Below are 15,026 nucleotides of genomic sequence, written 5' to 3'. Positions count from 1 at the left end.
CAACCTGCACACGCGGCTCATGACACCTTTGAGGAACCCCACCACCGAGCAACAAGTCGATATAACGACAGCCACATCACTACTTGATCTACAATTGAGCAAGCTATAGGGTGCTCAAGATGCACTTCAGGTGCCTTGATCGTCCTCGGGGAGGGCTTCAATATGCACCAGACAGAGTGGGATGCATTATAGTCGTGCGTTGTGTCCTGCACAACATGGCACAACAGAGGGGTGCCGCTGGAGGAGGCCCCATTCACATCTGCCACCCACATTGAGGAGGGGTAGGAGGTGGAGCAACCCATGGGCAGAACAGCGGCTCACCTGGCTGCTCGTCAGGCCAGGGAATCACTGATGTGTGAACGGTTCTCCTAACATCAGAAAATGAGAAGAGTCCAGTCCTCACAACCTGGACAGAGGAGCGGCCACACCAGCACCCTCCCCTGGCCCCCTGCACAAAACTGTAGAATGACCTAATGAGTGGCATCAAGTGTGGGTGTTCATGGTGAACCTCATCAAAGGGACCTATTCCACAAGCCAGTCAAGAATGGGCAAGACATGGCAGTAGTGGTGATAATAATAATATTTATTGTGAATGTGGATGAAAACAAAAATAAATAAAAAACATGACAAATCGTCAAACACCCTTGTGCATCCCCTTTGTGCTCACAAAACCTTTGCCTTACGTTTACGGGAACCCTTACGTGGTGCTACCCCTTTGGCTTCAGCAGAGGTAGTGGCGGGTTGCTCGTGTCCATGCCCTGACCGATGAGATGCTTTGCGCGGACGCTCTCTGGGTTTCGGTGCCCGTGAGGGCCCCTCCAAAGACTGCTCCACCTGAACCTGTGCAGGGGCAGACTCAGCCACCTGGAGAGGAGGCAGCATCGCGGGTACTGGTTGAGAGGGGGGCAATGGGTGAGACATGGGGGCGCTTTGAGTGGCGTCCCCACTTCCATGTCTCCTTTCACCAACATCCTTCTCCTGGCCCAGGCCCTCATCACTCCTTCCACCCTGCTGGATGACAGTTTGGAGGACTTGTGTGAAGTCTTGGAAGGCCAGTTCTAAGGTATCTGTCAGCCTCTTTGAGGCAGCAGATACCTTACAACTGAATCCGAAGGGCCGTTGTCAGGGCCTGAATGGACTCATTGTTGAGCCGTGCTTGAAGCTCGATGGAAGCTAGCCATTCCTCAATCGCAGACATTCCTGCACCTACCCACGACACTATCTCAGAGATGCCTTCACGTCCCTGTGACAGTATTCCACTCATGCAGGAGTTGGATTCCTCCATCCTCTGCGCGATTGTGGAGAGTGCGTGTGGCAAATGTTCCAGTACCTTGGCAATGTGCTCCTGCCCCTCGATGGCTCTCCTTTTCATGGCTGGCCCCCCAGGGTTCAGCATCTGTGTCCAGCTGAGCAAAGCCTGGAGAAGAGTGCTCCCACCGACGCGGACTCTCCACGACTGACCCTGCCACCAAGGTCTGCTCGTGCTCACATGTGCGTGGTGACTCACCATGTGCAAGCCCAACTAAGTGAGGACGGGGACCCACCGAGGTGTGTGTATCTGCGCTGGTGGATGGCTGGCTCAGATGTGACGGTGCCCCCTCAGAGGCCGGCAGGTCCTCTGAGGAATCGCCCTCCACAGTCACGGTGCTCGCCGATGGCCCTGCAAAAGAACAGAAAGCAATATTAAGCATGTGGACAGATGTTGAGGTGCTGCAGATGCCAAGTGATGCTAAGATCATTCACTATCATGAGTGCTGAGTGTTAGATTTCTGTCACCAGCCGCTTGTGTGCTCCCAGTCTCGGCGTCCGCCACGGACAGACACTCCAGCGTGCGGCTTATCTCGAGTGCCTGTTGCTCCACATCTGTTAATGCCACCTGGTGTGGCGGGCCCCCTCCGGTCTGTGCCCTCTCCCGGGCATTCTGGCATCTCTTCTCCTATCAAGGCTAAACACAGGCGTGATTGAGTGATGGTTGCATGGTGACCTGCTGCATGAATTGGTGTGGGTGGGGGTGACCATGAGGGAGATGCATGGGAGGGTGTGTGTGAGACATCGCCATGAGATTGTATGAGGATTGGGTTGCGTGGTAGTGTTCGAATGGGGACAGGGGCGGTGAGTATGTGCAGGCACGGTGAGGATGATGGTTGAAAGGATGCGAGGAGTGATGTGAGAGCATTGTGGAGGCAGTGCAGAAGGAGTTGTGTGGTGGTGGAGGTGATGTGGAAGACGGAGTGTGGGAGAATGCGTAAGTGTACTCACTTTGGCTGACCTGGTTCGGTCATTAAATCTCTTCCTGCACTGGACCCAGGTTCGACACACATTGCCGCTGCTGCTGACCTCCTCGGCCAGCTCCAGCCAGGCCTTCTTGGTGGGAGAGGGAGGCCACCTCCACCCATCAGATGGAAACAGAATTTCCCTCCTCCTCCTGACCCCATCGAGCAGCACCTGGAGTGAGGAGTCTGAGAACCTTGGAGCAGCCTTGCCTCTGGCCTGCTTCATGCTACAAAAATGTTTCTTTGCTGCAGGAGGAGCATTGGAGGACTGCCCCTTTAAATCGGGCTCCTCCTGCTGACAGCCTGTGATGCGGGTGTGCAGTGCGCCCACTGCGCAGGTCTGGAACGGGAAACCCGGAAGCCACACGTAAGTACCTTCAATTAGGCTGCGATCGCGTGCGGAGCACCCCGAATTCACTGGGCGCGTTACCCACCCGCCCAGTCGACCCCCCGCTGACAACCCAACTCCCTCCTAATATCGGGCCCTTAGTGTCTGTCCCATCTGTTGTTGAAACAAGAGAATGCCCAACAATATACTTCCTTTTTAACGTTAATTGAAATTTTATTCCTTCTTTTCCAGGAGAAATACCCGACTCCTATAAACCAGGTAAAGAAACATGTCAGTCTGAGTTTGAATATCTTTGATTTTGAGAGGTTTTGACTTTGGCCCACTTCTACCCCAGAAACTGATATTTACTCCTTAGAGCAGAGAAGGTAAAGAGGAGATTTAATCGGGTTGTTCAAAATTATAATCAGCAAGTTGTTAATATCTGGAATATGCTGCCTGAAAATGTGGTGGAAGCAGATTCAATAATAACTATTTGAAGGGAACTGTATCAGTGCTTGAAGGGGAAAAATTTTCCGGGCTCTGAGAAATGAGCAGGTGAATGGCACTAATTGGATCACTCTTTCAAAGAGCCAGAATAGTCACTCTGGGCCGAATGGCCTCTTTCAGTGCTGAATCATTCAATGATTACATATATATTTGAACCAGAGTGCTTTGACATGTACACATGTTAGTTAAATGAGCCGACCTCATGAGATCACTCAAGGTCAGCTGCACTGTATCAATGGGCGAGCAACCTGAGATCTGGCTCTGTACTGAGACCGGATAATCCACCGTCCGCTGACCCTGCACAGAGCATTAATTATATTTGTTGGAGTGAATTACCACCGACCGTCCTCCCTCAGCTGATGAATCAGTCCTCCTCCATGTTGAACACCTATTGGAGGAAGCACTGAGGGTAGCAAGGGCACAGAATGTACTCTGGTTGGGGGACTTCAATGTTCATCACCAAGAGTGGCTCGGTATCACCACTACTGACCGAGCTGGCCGAGTCCTGAAGGACATAGCTGCCAGACTGGGCCTGCGGCAGGTGGTGAGCGAACCAACACAAGGGAAAAACTTACTTGACCTTGTCCTCACCAATCTACCTGTCGCAAATGCATCTGTCCATGACAGTATTGGTAGGACTGACCACCGCACAGTACTCGTGGAGACAAAGTCCCGTCTTTGCACTGAGGACACCATCCAACGTGTTGTGTGGCACTACCACCGTGCTAAATGGGATAGATTCAGATCAGATCTAGCAGCTCAAAACTGGGCATCCATGAGGTGCTGTGGGCCATCAGCAGCAGCAGAATTGTATTCCAGCACAATCTGTAACCTCATGGCCCGGCATATTCCTCACTCTACCATTACCAACAAGCCAGGGGATCAACCCTGGTTCAATCAGGAGTGTAGAAGAGCATGCCAGGAGCAGCACCAGGCGCACCGAAAAATGAGGTGCCAACCTGGTGAAGCTACAACTCAGGACTACATGCATGCTAAACAGTGGAAGCAATATGCTATAGACAGAGCGAAGCGATTGCACAACCAACGGATCAGATCAAAGCTCTGCGGTCAGAACATACATAAGAACATAAGAACACAGTGAATTCCAGTCGTGAATGGTGGTGGACAATTAAACTAACGGGAGGAGGAGGCTCTGTAAACATCCGCATCCTCAACGATGGCGGAGTCCAGTGAGTGCAAAAGACAAGGCTGAAGTGTTTGCAACCATCTTCAGCCAGAAGTGCCGAGTGGATGATCCATCTCGGCCTCCTCCCGATATCCCCACCATCACAGAAGCCAGCCTTCAGCCAATTCGATTCACTCCACGTGATGTCAAGTAATGGCTGAGTGCAGTGGATACAGCAAAGGCTATGGGCCCCGACAACATCCCAGCTGTAGTGCTGAAGATTTGTGCTCCAGAACTAGCTGCGCCTCCAGCCAAGCTGTTCCAGTACAGCTACAACATTGGCATCCACCCGACAATGTGGAAAATTGCCCAGGTATGTCCTGTCCACAAAAAGCAGGACAAATCCAATCCAGCCAATTACCGCACCATCAGTCTACTCTCAATCATCAGCAAAGTGATGGAAGGTGTCATCGACAGTGCTATCAAGCGGCACTTACTCACCAATAACCTGCTCACCGATGCTCAGTTTGGGTTCCGCCAGGACCATTCGGCTCCAGACCTCATTACAGCCTTGGTCCAAACATGGACAAAAGAGCTGAATTCCAGAGGTGAAGTGAGAGTGACTGCCCTTGACGTAAAGGCAGCATTTGACAGAGTGTGACACCAATGAGCCCGAGTAAAATTGAAGTCAATCGGAATCAGAGGGAAAATTCTCCAGTGGCTGGAGTCATACCTAGTAAAAAGGAAGATGGTAGTGGTTGTTGGAGGCCAATCATCTCTGCCCAAGGGCATTGCTGCAGAAGTTCCTCAAGGCAGTGTCCGAGGCCCAACCATCTTCAGCTGCTTCATCAATGACCTTCCCTCCATCATAAGGTCAGAAATGGGGATGTTCGCTGATGATTGCACAGTTTTCAGTTCCATTCGCAACCCCTCAAATAATGAGGCAGTCCGAGCCCGCATGCAGCAAGACCAGGACAACATCCAGGCTTGGGCTGATAAGTGGCAAGTAACATTCGCGCCAGACAAGTGCCAGGCAATGACGATCTCCAACAAGAGAGAGTCGAACCACCTCCCCTTGACATTCAAAGGCATTACCATCGCCGAGTCCCCCACCATCAACATCCTGGGGGTCACCATTGACCAGAAACTCAACTGACCTGCTCTTGTAGCCACAGTATTTATATGGCTGGTCCAGTTAAGGGCTGTAATGAGGTCTGCAGCCGAGCGGTCCTGGCAGAACCCAAACTGAGCATCGGTCAGCAGGTTATTGGTGAGTAAGTGCCGCTTGATAGCACTGTCAACGACACCTTCCATCACTTTGCTGATGATTGAGAGTAGACTGATGGGGCGGTAATTGGCTGGATTGGATTTGTCCTGCTTTTTGTGGACAGGACATACCTCGGCAATTTTCCACATTGTCGGGTAGATGCCAGTGTTGTAGCTGTACTGGAACAGCTTGGCGAGAGGCGCAGCTAGTTCTGGAGCACAAGTCTTCAGCACTACAGCTGGGATGTTGTCGGGGCCCATAGCCTTTGCTGTATCCAGTGCACTCAGCCATTACTTGACATCACGTGGAGTGAATCGAATTGGCTGAAGGCTGGCTTCTGTGATGGTGGGGATATCGGGAGGAGGCCGAGATGGATCATCCACTCGGCACTTCTGGCTGAAGATGGTTGCAAACACTTCAGCCTTGTCTTTTGCACTCACTGGACTCCGCCATCGTTGAGGATTTGGATGTTTACAGAGCCTCCTCCTCCCGTTAGTAGTTTAATTAATGAGTGAGGTTTGATTTGTTACATTTGATGCTTTGCTTCGATCAGAATCAATCATGTATCTGATTGGTGCCTATCTGGTATCGAGTCTCCCAAACATTGTACTTCACACAGGAATATAGGAACTGGAATAGATCATTCAGCCCCTCGGGCCTGTCCGCAAACTTTACTTTCTGTTGCTCTAAGTTTTGCCAGTTCGAAAAGGGAGCAGGGACTGTTTGTATTTTACAGTTTGTGATTATCAAATTATTTAATGTCTGTCCCATCTGTTCTTGAAACAAGTGAATGACCAACAATTTCCTTCCTTTTTAATGTTAATTGAAATTTTAATCTTTCTTTTCCAGGAGAAATACCCTACTCCTATGAACCAGGTAAAGAAACATGTCAGTCTGAGATTGAATTATGAAAATGAGCCTTTTATCCCGACTCTTTGTTTTCTGTTAGTTAGCCATTCCTCTGTCCATGCCAGTATATTACCCCAAATACCATGAGCTCTTATCTTGTGCAGTTATCTTTTATGTGGCACCTTATCGAATGCCATTTGAAAATCCAAATATACTGCATCCATTGGTTCCCCTTTATCCATCCTGCCCGTTACTTCCTCAAAGAACTCTAATAAATTTGTCAGACACGATTTCCCCTTCATAAAACCAGTGAGGTTTGATTCGTTACATTTGGTTCTCTGCTTCAATCAGAATCAATCATGTGTCTGATTGGTGCCTATCTGGTATCGAGTCTCCCAAACATTGTACTTCACACAGGAATATAGGAACTGGAATAGATCATTCAGCCCCTCGGGCCTGTCCGCAAACTTTACTTTCTGTTGCTCTAAGTTTTGCCAGTTCTAACAAGCTGTTTATATTTTACAGTTTCTGAGCAGGAAGTTATTTAGTGTCTGTCCCATCTGTTCTTGAAACAAGTGAATGCCCAACAATTTCCTTCCTTTTTAATGTGAATTGAAATTTTAATCCTTCTTTTCCAGGAGAAATACCCTACTCCTATAAACCAGGTAAAGAAACATGTCAGTCTGAGTTTGAATATCTTTGATTTTGAGAGGTTTTGACTTTGGCCCACTTCTACCCCATAAGTCCAATTATTTTGAAGTGACAGTGTGTCAGGAGCCCTTTAAGAGCGACTGGATTATTAGATAGGCAGGTGTGAATACGCTCCCTATATGGATAGCTCAGTCGGTGGAGCATCAGACTTATAATCTGAGGACCCAGGGTCAAAGTCCTCGCTCGGATTCTCCTTTTTCTACAGATATTGGTATTTTCTCCTTAGAGCGGAGGAGGTAAAGAGGAGATTTAATCGACTTGTTCCAAATTATAATAAGCATGTTGTTAAAATCTGGAATTGCCTGAAAGTGTGGTGGAAGCAGATTCAATAATAACTATCGAAAGGGAATTGTATCAGTACTTGAAGGGGAAACATTCGCACAGCTCGAGGGAAAGTGAAGGTGATTGGCACCAATTGGATCGCTCTTTCAATGAGCCAGTACAGGCACAATGAGCCGAATGGCCTCCTTCCATGCTGAATCATTCAATGCTAATATATACCTGGGACAGAGTGCTCAGGCGTGTATACAAATTATTTAAATGAGCTGACCTCATGAGATCACTCAAGATCAGCTGGACTGTATAAATGGGCGAGCAACCTGAGATCTGGCTCTGTACTGAGACCGGATAATCCACCGTCCGCTGACCCTGGACAGAGCATTCATTATATTTGTGGTAGTGAATGTTATAAACTGGACAGTGACTTACATTTTACACTCAGGTGAGAACTAAATGTCCATTTCCGCACTTTGTCTGGGATTTCTTCCCATCTCCCACCAAAATTACAGGAGGAGATCAGTGATGGGACTGGGGAATTTCAGGGCCGATGTCATTGAACACTGCCCCAGGATTGGATCAGTGAGAGAATGTAACTAATGAGTGACCATAAGAGAACATAAGACCATAAGAGATAGGAGCAGGAGTAGGCCATTTGACCCCTCGAGCCTGCTCCGCCATTCGATGAGATCATGGCTAATCTGATTTTAATCTCAACTCCCTTGCTGATCAAAAATTTGTCTAACTCAGCCTTGAATGTATTCAGTGACTCAGCCTCCACAGCTTTTTGGGGTAAAGAATCCCAACGATTCACGACCCTCTTGGAGAAGAAATTCCTCCTCATTTCCATCTTAAATGGGCGACCCCTTATTCTGAGACTATGCCCCCTAGTTTTAGATTCCCCCATGAGGGGTAACATCCTCTCAGTATCTACCCTATCGAGTCGCCTCAGAATCTTGTACGTTTCAATAAGATCTCCTCTCATTCTTCTAAACTCCAATGAGTATAGACCCAACCTGTTCAATCTTTCCTCATAAGACAACCCTTCCATACCCGGAATCAACCTAGTGAACCTTCTCTGTACTGCCTCCAATGAAAGTATGTCCTTCCTTAAATAAGGGCACCAGAACTGTACGCAGTACTCCAGGTGTGGTCTCACCAGCACCCTGTACAGTTGTAGCATGACTTCCCTGCTTTTATATTCCATCCCCCTAGAAATAATGGCCAATATTCCAATTGCCTTCCGGATTACCTGCTGCACCTGTATGTTGACATTTTGTGTTTCATGTATGAGGACACCCAGATCCATCTGTACCGCAGCATTTTGCAGTACTTTTCCATTCAAATAATGTTTTGCTTTTTCATTTTTCTTCCCAAAGTGGATGACTCCACATTTTCCCACATTATATTCCATCTGCCAAATTTTTGCCAATTCGCTTAACCTGTCACAATCCCTTTGCAGACACTTTGTGTCCTCATCTCAACTTGCTTTTCCATCTATCTTTGTAACATCATCAAAGTTTTCCACAAGATACTCTTTTCCGTCATCCAAGTCATTGATATATATTGTAAATAGTTGAGGCCCCAGCACTGAGCCCTGCGGCACCCCACTAGTTACAGATTGCCATTTTGAAAATGACCCTTTTATCCCGACTCTTTGTTTTCTGTTAGTTAGCCAATCCTCTATCCATGCCAGTATATTAACCCAAACACCATGGGCTCTTATCTTGTGCAGTAATCTTTTCTGTGGCACCTTTTCGAATGCCTTTTGGAAATCCAAATATACTGCATCCATTGGTTCCCCTTTATCCACCCTGCCCGTTACTTCCTCAAAGAACTCTAATAAATTTGTCAGACATGATTTCCCCTTCATAAAACCAGTGAGGTTTGATTCGTTACATTTGATGCTCTGCTTCGATCAGAATCAATCATGTGACTGATTGGTGCCTATCTGGTATCGAGTCTCCGAAATATTGTACTTCACACAGGAATATAGGAACTGGAATAGATCATTCAGCCCCTCGGGCCTGTCCGCAAACTTTAGTTTCTGTTGCTCTAAGTTTTGCCAGTTCTAACGAGCGAGCAGGGACTGTTTGTATTTTACAGTTTCTGAGCAGGAAGTTATTTAGTGTCTGTCCCATCTGTTCTTGAAACAAGTGAATGCCCAACAATTTCCTTCCTTTTTAATGTTAATTGAAATTTTAATCCTTCTTTTCCAGGAGAAATACCCTACTCCTATAAACCAGGTAAAGAAACATGTCAGTCTGAGTTTGAATATCTTTGATTTTGAGAGGTTTTGACTTTGGCCCACTTCTACCCCATAAGTCCAATTATTTTGAAGTGACAGTTTGTCAGGAGCCCTTTAAGAGCGACTGGATTATGAGATAGGCAGGTCTGAATACGCTCCCTATATGGATAGCTCAGTCGGTGGAGCATCAGACTTATAATCTGAGGGCCCAGGGTCAAAGTCCTCGCTCGGATTCTCCTTTGTCCGCAGAAACTTTTATTTTCTCCTCAGAGCAGAGAAGGTAAAGAGAAGATTTAATAGAGTGGTTCAAAATTATGATAAACAAGTGTTAAAATCTGGATTGTGCTGCCTGAAAGTGTGGTGGAAGCCCATTCAATAATAACTATCGAAAGGGAATTTTATCAGTTCTTGAAGGGGAAGAACTTTCAGGGCTCTGGGAAAGTGCAGGTAAATGGCACTAATTGGATCGCTCTTTCAAGGAGCCAGGACAGGCACGATAGACCAAATTGCCTCCTTCTGTGCTGAATCATTCAATGATTATATATCCCTGGGCCTGAGTGTCTAAACATGTACACAAATTATTTAAATGAGCTGATCTCATGAGATCACTCAAGGTCAGCTGGACTGTATAAATGGGCGAGCAACCTGAGATCTGGCTCTGTACTGAGACCGGATAATCCACCGTCCGCTGACCCTGCACAGAGCATTCATTATATTTGTTGTCGTGAATGTCATAAACTGGACAGTGACTTACATTTTACACTCAGGTGAGGACCAAATGTCTATTTAGGCCCTTTGTCTGGGATTTCTTCCCGTCTCCCACCAAAATTGCAGGTGGAGATCAGTGATGGGACTGGGGAATTTCAGGGCCGATGTCATTGAACACTGCCCCAGGATTGGATCAGTGAGAGATTGTCGTTAATGAGTGACCATAAGAGACCATAAGACCATAAGAGATAGGAGCAGGAGTAGGCCATTCGGCCCCTCGAGCCTGCTCCGCCATTCAATGAGATCATGGCTGATTTGATTTTTACCTCAACTCCACTTTCCCACCTTTTCCCCAGGTCCTTTGACTCCCTTGCTGATCAAAAATTTGTCTAACTCAGCCTTGAATGTATTCAATGACTCAGCCTCCACAGCTTTTTGGGGTAAAGAATTCCAAAGATTCACGACCCTCTGGGAGAAGAAATTCCTCCTCATTTCCGTCTTTTATGGGCTGTTGGGGAAGGTTTAAACTAGAGTGGCAGGGGGATGGGAACCTGAGTGGGGAGTCAGAAGGGAATAAAGTTGAGAGCAGCAAGAGAAGGGAAAACCCAGTGGAAATCTACAATACAAATTGTACAAACAGTTGTTCAAGAACAAGTGAAAGGGGAAAGCGTAGAGCAGCGGAAAGAAAGTGTACTTTAGGCACGACAGATAAAATACAAACTAGAAGGCGTAAGGCGATTTACCCAGCATCAAAGCTGAAGGTCAGGCTCGGGTGTGTGGCCCAACTAAGAGTTCTATATATACAAATGCACGGAGTATAAGGAATAAATTAAATGAACGACAGGTACAAATTCAAATTGGAGGGTATGACATGAAAGCTATTACTGAGACATGGCTGCAGGATGGTCAGGATTGGGAACTAATTATACTGGGTTATAAGGTCTACAGGAGAGATAGGGAAAATGGAAGAGGGGGAGGAGTAGCCTTAATGATCAGAGATGAAATCACTTCAATGATAAAGGAGGATATAACGAGAGGTAAGCAGCCAACAGAGACCTTATGGGTTGAATTGAGAAATAGGAAAGGATCTAAGACTATAGTGGGAGCTGTATATAGGAGCCCTGGCAGCAGCTCTGAAGTGCTAGATTGTATAAATGCAGAGATTAGACAAGCGTGTAAGAAAGGCATAGTGGTCTTAATGGGGGACTTTAACCTTCACATAGATTGGGAAAAGCAAACTAGCAACTGTCAGAAAGGTAGTGAATTTCTTGAGTGAGTCCGGGATAGTTTTCTACAGCAGTATGTCCAAGATGCAACAAGGGGGCAAGCCATACTAGATTTAGTAATGAGTAATGAACCAGATTTAGTTAACAGCTTAACTGTGCGTGAACATCTATCCAATAGTGATCATAACATGATCGAATTCAATGTAGTGTTTGAAAGGGAAAAAAGTGAATCAGCTGCTAAGATTCTAGACTTGGGCAAGGCCGACTTCAATGGGATGAGACAGAGACAGTATTTACAGTAGAAAAAGAGGATAGCATGCCGGACAACCCAAGAAAACTTGTATTGAATCGGGGACAGGGACTCGATAAAATTAATATAAGTAAAGCAACAGTAATGAAGAAATTAATAGCACTAAAGAGTGACAAATCCCCAGGACCTGATGGTTTCCATCCCAGGGTTTTAAAGGAAGTAGGTGAGCACATTGCAGATGCCTGAACTATAATCTTTCAAAGTTCTCTAGATTCAGGAACTGTCCCTCTCGATTGGAAAATTGCACATGTCACTCCGCTTTTTAAGAAAGGAGAAAGAGGGAAACCGGGGAATTATCGACCAGTTAGCCTAACATCTGTTGTGGGGAAAATGCTGGAGTCTATAATTAAGGATAGGGTGACTGAACACCTCGAGAATTTTCAGTTAATCAGAGAGAGCCAGCATAGATTTGTGAAAGGTAGGTCGTGCCTGACAAATCTGATTGAATTTTTTGAAGAGGTGACTAAAGTAGTGGACAGGGGAATGTCAATGGATGTTATTTATATGGACTTCCAGAAGGCATTTGATAAGGTCCCACATAAGAGACTGTTAGCTATGATAGAAGCCCATGGAATCAAGGGAAAAGTACGGAATTGGTTAGGAAGTTGGCTGAGCGAAAGGCGACAGAGAGTAGGGATAATGGGTAGGTACTCATATTGGCAGGATGTGACTAGTGGAGTCCTGCAGGGATCTGTCTTGGGGCCTCAATTATTCACAATATTTATTAACGACTTAGATGAAGGCATAGAAAGTCTCATGTCTAAGTTTGCTGATGACACAAAGATTGGTGGCATTGTAAGCAGTGTAGATGAAAACATAAAATTACAAAGTGATATTGATAGATTAGGTGAATGGGCAAAACTGTGGCAAACAGAATTCAATGTAGACAAATGTGAGGTCATCCACTTTGGACCAAAAAAGGATAGAACAGGGTCCTTTCTAAATGGTAAAAAGTTAAAAACAGTGGATGTCCAAAGGGACTGTGGGGTTCAGGTACACAGATCATTGAAGTGTCATGAACAGGTGCTGAAAATAATCAGTAATGCTAATGGAATGCTGGCCTTTATATCTAGAGGACTGGAGTACAAGGGGGCAGAAGTTATGCTGCAGCTATACAAAACCCTGGTTAGACCCCACCTGGAGTACTGTGAGCAGTTCTGGGCACCGCACCTTCGGAAGGACATATTGGCCTTGTAGGGAGTGCAGCGTAGGTTTACTAGAATGATACCCGGACTTCAAGAGTTAAGTTACGAGGAGAGATTACACAAATTGGGGTTGTATTCTCTAGAGTTTCGAAGGATAAGGGGTGATCTGATTGAAGATTATAAGATATTAAGGGGAACAGATAGGGTGGATAGAGAGAAACTATTTCCGCTGGTTGGGGATTCTAGGAGTAGGGGGCACAGTCTAAAAATTAGACCTTTCAGGAGCGAGGTTAGAAAACATTTCTACACACAAAGGGTTGCAGAAGTTTGGAACTCTCTTCTGCAAACGACAATTGCTGCTAGCTCAATTGCTAAATTTAAATGTGAGATAGATAGCTTTTTGGCAACCAAAGGTATTAAGGGATATGGGCCAAAGGCAGATATATGGAGTTAGATCACAGATCAGCCATAATCTCATCAAATGGCGGAGCAGGCACGAGGGGCTGAATGGCCTACTCCTGTTCCGATGTTCCTATCTTCCCATGTTCCTATGACCCCTTATTCTGAGACTATGCCCCCTAGTTTTAGATTCCCCCATGAGGGGTAACATCCTCTCAGCATCTACCCTATTGAGTCCCCTCAGAATCTTGAACGTTTCAATAAGATTTCCTCTCATTCTTCTAAACTCCAATGAGTATAGACCCAACCTGTTCAATCTTTCCTCATAAGACAACCCTTCCATACCCAGAATCAATTTTGTGAACCTTCTCTGAACTGCCTCCAATGAAAGTATGTCCTTCCTTAAACAAGGGCACCAGAACTGTACGCAGTACTCCAGGTGTGGTCTCATCAGCACCCTGTACAGTTGTAGCATGACTTCCCTGCTTTTATACTCCATCCCACTTGAAAGAAAGGCCAATATTCCGTTTGCCTTCCGGATTACCTGCTGCACCTGTATGTTGACTTTTTGCGTTTCATGTACGAGGACACCCAGATCCCTCTTTACCGCAGCATTTTGTAGTATTTCTCCATTCAAATAATATTTTGTTTTTTTATTTTTCCTCCCAAAGTGGACGACTTCACATTTTCCCACATTATATTCCATCTGCCAAATTTTTGCCCATTCGCTAAACCTGTCACTATCCCTTTGCAGACACTTTGTGTCCTCATCGCAACTTGCTTTTCCATCTATCTTTGTATCATCAGCAGATTTGGCCACAAGACACTCTGTTCCTTCATCCAAGTCATTGATATATATTGTAAATAGTTGAGGCTCCAGCACTGAGCCCTGCGGCACCCCACTAGTTACAGATTGCCATTTTGAAAATGACCCTTTTATCGCGACTCTTTGTTTTCTGTTAGTTAGCCAATCCTCTATCCATGCCAGTAGATTACCCCAAACACCATGAGCTCTTATCTTGTGCAGTTATCTTTTATGTGGCACCTTATCGAATGCCTTTTGGAAATCCAAATATACTGCATCCATTGGTTCCCCTTTATCCACCCTGCCCGTTACTTCCTCAAAGAACTCGAATAAATTTGTCAGACATGATTTCCCCTTCATAAAACCAGTGAGGTTTGATTCGTTACATTTGGTTCTCTGCTTCGATCAGAATCAATCATGTGTCTGATTGGTGCCTATCTGGTATCGAGTCTCCCAAACATTGTACTTCACACAGGAATATAGGAACTGGAATAGATCATTCAGCCCCTCGGGCCTGTCCGCAAACTTTACTTTCTGTTGCTCTAAGTTTTGCCAGTTCCAACAAGCGAGCAGGGACTGTTTGTATTTTACAGTTTCTGAGCAGGGAGTTATTTCGTGTCTGTCCCATCTGTTCTTGAAACACGTGAATGCCCAACAATTTCCTTCCTTTTTAATGTTAATTGAAATTTTAATCCTTCTTTTCCAGGAGAAATACCCTACTCCTATAAACCAGGTAAAGAAACATGTCAGTCTGAGTTTGAATATCTTTGATTTTGTGAGGTTTTGACTTTGGCCCACTTCTACCCCAGAAACTGGTATTTATTCCTTTGAGCAGAGAAGGTAAAGAG

The 15,026-nt window shown here is 45.9% G+C and overlaps 1 protein-coding gene across 1 annotated transcript in view; it reads left to right on the top strand.

Moving 5' to 3' along the window:
* Positions 1-1,229: 1,229 nt before the first annotated feature.
* The window catches only part of LOC137328114 (intestinal mucin-like protein), a 63,906-nt gene continuing 50,109 nt past the window's right edge, over positions 1,230-15,026 (top strand). Inside the window, exons 1-3 of the mRNA XM_067994294.1 lie at positions 1,230-1,305; positions 2,854-2,880; positions 6,351-6,377. Of these exons, the coding sequence (XP_067850395.1) occupies positions 1,230-1,305; positions 2,854-2,880; positions 6,351-6,377 (130 nt within the window). The remainder of the gene's footprint in view (positions 1,306-2,853; positions 2,881-6,350; positions 6,378-15,026) is intronic.

Source organism: Heptranchias perlo, chromosome 12 (genome assembly GCF_035084215.1).
Source record: "Heptranchias perlo isolate sHepPer1 chromosome 12, sHepPer1.hap1, whole genome shotgun sequence".
In the NCBI taxonomy this organism is placed as follows: Eukaryota; Metazoa; Chordata; class Chondrichthyes; order Hexanchiformes; family Hexanchidae; genus Heptranchias; species Heptranchias perlo.
This window is presented reverse-complemented; position numbering and strand designations above follow the sequence as displayed.